This window comes from Mus pahari, chromosome 1 (assembly GCF_900095145.1).
Source record: "Mus pahari chromosome 1, PAHARI_EIJ_v1.1, whole genome shotgun sequence".
NCBI lineage: Eukaryota > Metazoa > Chordata > Mammalia > Rodentia > Muridae > Mus > Mus pahari.
Window position 1 is genome coordinate 1,099,313 of NC_034590.1, and position 4,641 is coordinate 1,103,953.

Genomic DNA, 4,641 nt, shown 5'->3' on the forward strand with positions numbered 1-4,641 from the left:
GGGAGGGAGGGAGGGAGGGAGGGAGGGAGGGAGGAAGGAAGGAAGGAAGGAAGGAAGGAAGGAAGGAAGGAAGGAAGGAAGGAAGGAAGAAAGGAAGGAAGGAGAGAAGATAATGAAACCACAAAAAGAAAAAAAAAAATCCCAAACCAAACAGTTCTCCAGGAAGTGAAACCTTCATGATCTTATGGAATCGGGAAATAGAGCTCTCGAGCCTTCATTACACACACCCTGAGCCCCAGAACCCCCACCCACCCCTGCCCCACCACAAGTATCGAGAGTTTTCAGAACACCCAGAAGCCCAGCAAAGCCAGGTTTTCGTGTTTCCATTTCCCAGGAGAGAAACCCAGGAGACTGTGATGAACTTGGGGTAAGACTGTTAGGCTCCATATCACCGGCCTGGGTGGAGGCCTCAGACCCTGGGTCACCCCCAGACACCTCTTCTCCACGGGTGACTGGAAAGAAGATGTGGGATGGCCTGGAACCAGGGCTCAGCTTGGGACTGCAAGGAAGTAGGATCCGGATATGGATCCTTTACTGTTGTTCCTGGCATGAGTCAAAGAAATGAATCTGGCCGGTGAGCCAGCAAACATGACCAGTTGCTACCTCCCATCTCAAGTTCAAACCCTGCCCACTACCCTACCCATGTCCAGGGACCCAGGATCTCAGCATTCTGCTCCCCAGCTGTCTCTATAAGGACGACGCCCTTCCATGATTGAATTGATCCAGAAGCTGCCAGGGTGTAGCCACCAGCTGCTCTCACACCCTTCTCAGGACACAGGCTGCAGACTCATTCTCCACCCTTGGCAGATCTTCAGGGCTCCCCATTCCACCTGGTCTGAGATCGGCATCCTCCTCCAGGAAGTTGGCACCGTGTGCTCATCAGGTGACCCAGGGTGTGGCCAGAGGAGTCAGGAATCTCCACTATATAACCTAGCTTGCAATCTGGTCCTGCAGCTCGGGGACCCGCAGGTGAGAAGGGCCGGGGTTCCCTGCAGAAGAGGGACAAGTAACACCCTATTCTGCATCCAGGCCCTAGACCGCCTCTTCTACCTCTACTCTTAGACCCCTGGATATCCACTATGCCATGCGTTGTCCTTGATCCTCACCTCCTCACCTCATGGCCAGCCTCACCCCCAACCCAAACCCACCTAGTCCTATCTAGTCAACTTCCTTTCCCACTTGAGCCTTCCTTACATCCAGGTGGCTCTTGTCCTGAGATTGCCCCCCTTCTTCCTCTCCTGTCCCATCTGGAATGGTCTCTAACAGGACAGCATCTTTTGATCTCCCTCTCTCTTTTCTGCAGACATGGGATCCCTGTGGAGCTGGTGGGCCCTGTGGGCTGGAGCAACCCTCCTGTGGGGTAAGTCAAACCAAGCCCCCATTTATGTCTGGGATGCTTCTTCTGCTTGCTCTGGTCAGCACCCTCAAGTTTTTGTCCCCTCTACAAACCACCTCCCTTCACTGTTCCCTCCCCCTGCAACCTGGCTAACTTAAATGAGACAGGGGCTAGCAGAAATTGGAGACAGCCTTAGGCACTGAAAGTAGTGTGATAGAATCCGTTTACACATCTCTCTCTGTGTCTCTGTCTCTGTCTGTCTGTCTGTCTGTCTCTGTCTGTGTGTGTGTGTCCATCTCTGTATTTATTTTTTTCTCATACACACATGCACACATGCACACACCTACACTAACTCTACTCTAGGTCTCACATTGTGTCCACACTTCTACGGTCTTCCCCCTTCATATCCTTCACATAAACCACCAAGTCATATTAAGACAGAATCCACACAGACTGGATGGAGCTTTCATTCAGAACTTCAGCTAGCCTGCTAGACTTTCTTGAAAAATGTGAATGTGTGCCATTTAAAAAAAAGGGGGGGGGCTTCAGTCTTTCATAACAGCAACCAGCAAAAGCTCTTTCAGGTGGAGTGTGGTGCTCCAGTGTCCAGGGTTGTCTCCAAGACTATTGTACACCATTCTATCCCTCATCTGATCCTGCAGTATCTGAGTTCAAGAGCCATGTGCAAGGTACTCAGGCTTTGAGGCGGCCAAAGCCAGGAAGGCTTGGAGGTGGATGCTGCATACGTGAGGAAGGAAATGGGAGCACAGGGAGGATTACGTCAGCAGGTTCTCAGGAAGGCCAAGGGGCTGGGTTTTTAACGGGGAGGAACTAGGTAGTTGGACCCACAACTGCATTTTTTTCAGGGTTGACCTGGGAGGCCACAGTGGACCCCTGTGGGGAATACTAGAGGGGAAGAATTCCTCACGGCCTTCCTGCAGAATTCCCAGCCCGAGAACAGCAGTCTCTGCCTCTTCATCTCCAGTCTGTCTGTCTGTCTCTCTCTCTCTCCATCTTCAGCCAGGTCAATGACACCTCACAGAAGGTCACAGGGGAGTCAGTCATGGTCAACATCAGTGCCAAAGCAGAGATGACTGCAGTGGCACTTCCCGGCATGCAGTGGGGTCAGAGCGGACCACCCTATCTCTGGGCAGGCTAAGCCCAGCACAACAGAGCTAGCATTGCTCTGGCCTGTGGGAGCGCTGGGCTCAGAGTACTTTGTGCTCACATTCCCAGCATTTCTGACCAATAGGCAAAGGAGTTTGCTGTGGTGGCTGGCAGAGCAGGTGCCTCAGTTACTATGGGCTTGAAGGCAGTGGTAACATTCCAGGGCACTTTCCATCCAGCTGGTGGTGTCATAAGTGTGACGCTACAGCCTTCTGAAGTAGTCCAGTTACAGAGCACAGCAGATCTTTCTGGATCAAGGGTAATAGCCAGCAGCCCAGTGGCTGTTTTTGTTGGTCACAGTTGTGCTCACAAGCACACAAATTGTAACCATGTGGTGGAGCAACTGCTACCCACATCTGCTATGTGGGTACACACTATGGAACACACTATGTAGTCCCCACTCTAGCCTCCCAGTCCCACTATGATCTGGCCTACATCGTAGCCACCCAGGCCACAGAGCCAACCATGGGGGTATCATTGGTTCCCAGGGTCTCCAGGGTGGCATTGTTGAGTTTGAGGTCCAGCCAACCGGGCCATTCTACCTGTCTGCAGATATGGGCATCAGGATGAGCTGTTTAGCATAGGGGCCAGAAAGAATCAAGTGACCGGTGAGCCTTACCTAGTCCTGATCCCAGATATAGCATCCTACCACCCGGCCTGTGTGATCATAAGTATGCCAGGCACTGAGGGTGTGGCACTGCTGGTTGCGCAGACAAAGGCTACCCGTGAGCTAACCATAGATGGGCAGCTGCAAGGCAGGGAGTTCTCTGCAGAAGTGGACCTTAGCACTGCTGACGATGTGCACACAGCCAAGGCCCATAACAGCTTTGGGCTGCTCACCTGCGGGCTGGCACAGGCTGTGGGTTATGAGACAAGAGCTGCTTGTGGCCAGAGCGAGAGATAGGAAATGATCCCTGGCCTTGGCCTCTGGCCATGCCTTCCCTATGTCTCCTCTCTGGCCTTTGACTTAGTTAACCTTTCTATCTCACTCTGTCCTCCATGGCACCTCTCGTTAATTCCTTAATTCTTAGCCCCGTCCCCACAGAAACTAGTTCTAAAGCAGGAATCCATACTGTGCACTCTATTGGTTTGTGGTGAGGTTGTCTTGGGGAGACCCAGGGAGCCAGGATGGAGGGGGCTGGTCAAGGCTATGACACCTTAGCAACCAATACAGTTATACTTGCTGCTGACAGCAACTCTGCACTCCTCACGCAGGACTGCTGATGCTCAAAGTCAGGAGATCCAGAGATAGTGACAGTGAGGACCCCAGGATGAGGCCTCTCTGTGTCCCAGCCTCCCTGGGCGCCTCACGTGCTTTGACTTAGTTAAGGAACAGAACCTGGACCCCATTTGCAACCTCAGGCTCAGCCCATTCAGAAGCTGCCACCAGGCAGCTCAGGTGTTGTGAGGATGCAGAGCTAAGCCACAGGGCTCCGGGTTAACCCCAGCTGTGCCTGGGTGGCCTTCGGCCTGTCACTCCACCTCTCCAGGCTTCAGTTTCTAACAAGCTAACACACGGAAGTCCCTAGATTAGCTTGTGGCAAGAGATCAGGAGGTACAGGGTGAGCTGTTGTGGGGAGAGAAGTCAGGGTCAGAAAGAGTTCTTAAGGACTGGGGGCCACCCAGGAAGGGCTGTTTCTTCCCAGACGTTCTTCTTCAAACTGGGAGTCAAGACCCAGGGGTTCCTTATTCTGGCAAAAAAAGGGTAGCCCACTTCAAGGGATGTTTGTATTTGAATATTGGAATAGGGCATGGGTTTATATTATTAGTCATATTAATTGTATAGGCTCAGTTACAAACAGCCTATGCCTTAACTTGTTAAAATACGCCGATGTCTCCCTCAAATGTCTGTGGGGAAACTGATTGGCAGACCCATATCACAGGACACCGGAGCCGAGCACTGAACATACTCTATCCAGTGGCCCAGTGGTGGGCGCTTGAGCTAAGACCTACTAAGGTCACCTCTACAACAGTTGTCTCCACTTTGCTAAAGACTCCATCTTCCATTTCCTATCCTCTGGCAACCCTAGCCTGGTGGGATATCGAACTACAAACAGTTTAATGTTTCATCAGTTGCTCCTGGTCCTTCTTCACTACTTGCCATTCCTCTGGACCAAGCTGTGTTGAACTGTAGAATC

The 4,641-nt window shown here is 52.0% G+C and overlaps 1 protein-coding gene across 1 annotated transcript in view; it reads left to right on the top strand.

The window, feature by feature from the left end:
• Nucleotides 1–1,305: 1,305 nt before the first annotated feature.
• Fcgbp (Fc fragment of IgG binding protein) overlaps nucleotides 1,306–4,641 on the top strand; it is an 85,784-nt gene continuing 82,448 nt past the window's right edge. The window contains 9 exon segments of the mRNA XM_029531756.1: nucleotides 1,306–1,360; nucleotides 2,203–2,228; nucleotides 2,230–2,326; nucleotides 2,329–2,440; nucleotides 2,442–2,563; nucleotides 2,566–2,864; nucleotides 2,867–2,960; nucleotides 2,963–3,070; nucleotides 3,073–3,396. Coding sequence (XP_029387616.1) covers nucleotides 1,306–1,360; nucleotides 2,203–2,228; nucleotides 2,230–2,326; nucleotides 2,329–2,440; nucleotides 2,442–2,563; nucleotides 2,566–2,864; nucleotides 2,867–2,960; nucleotides 2,963–3,070; nucleotides 3,073–3,396 — 1,237 coding nt within the window.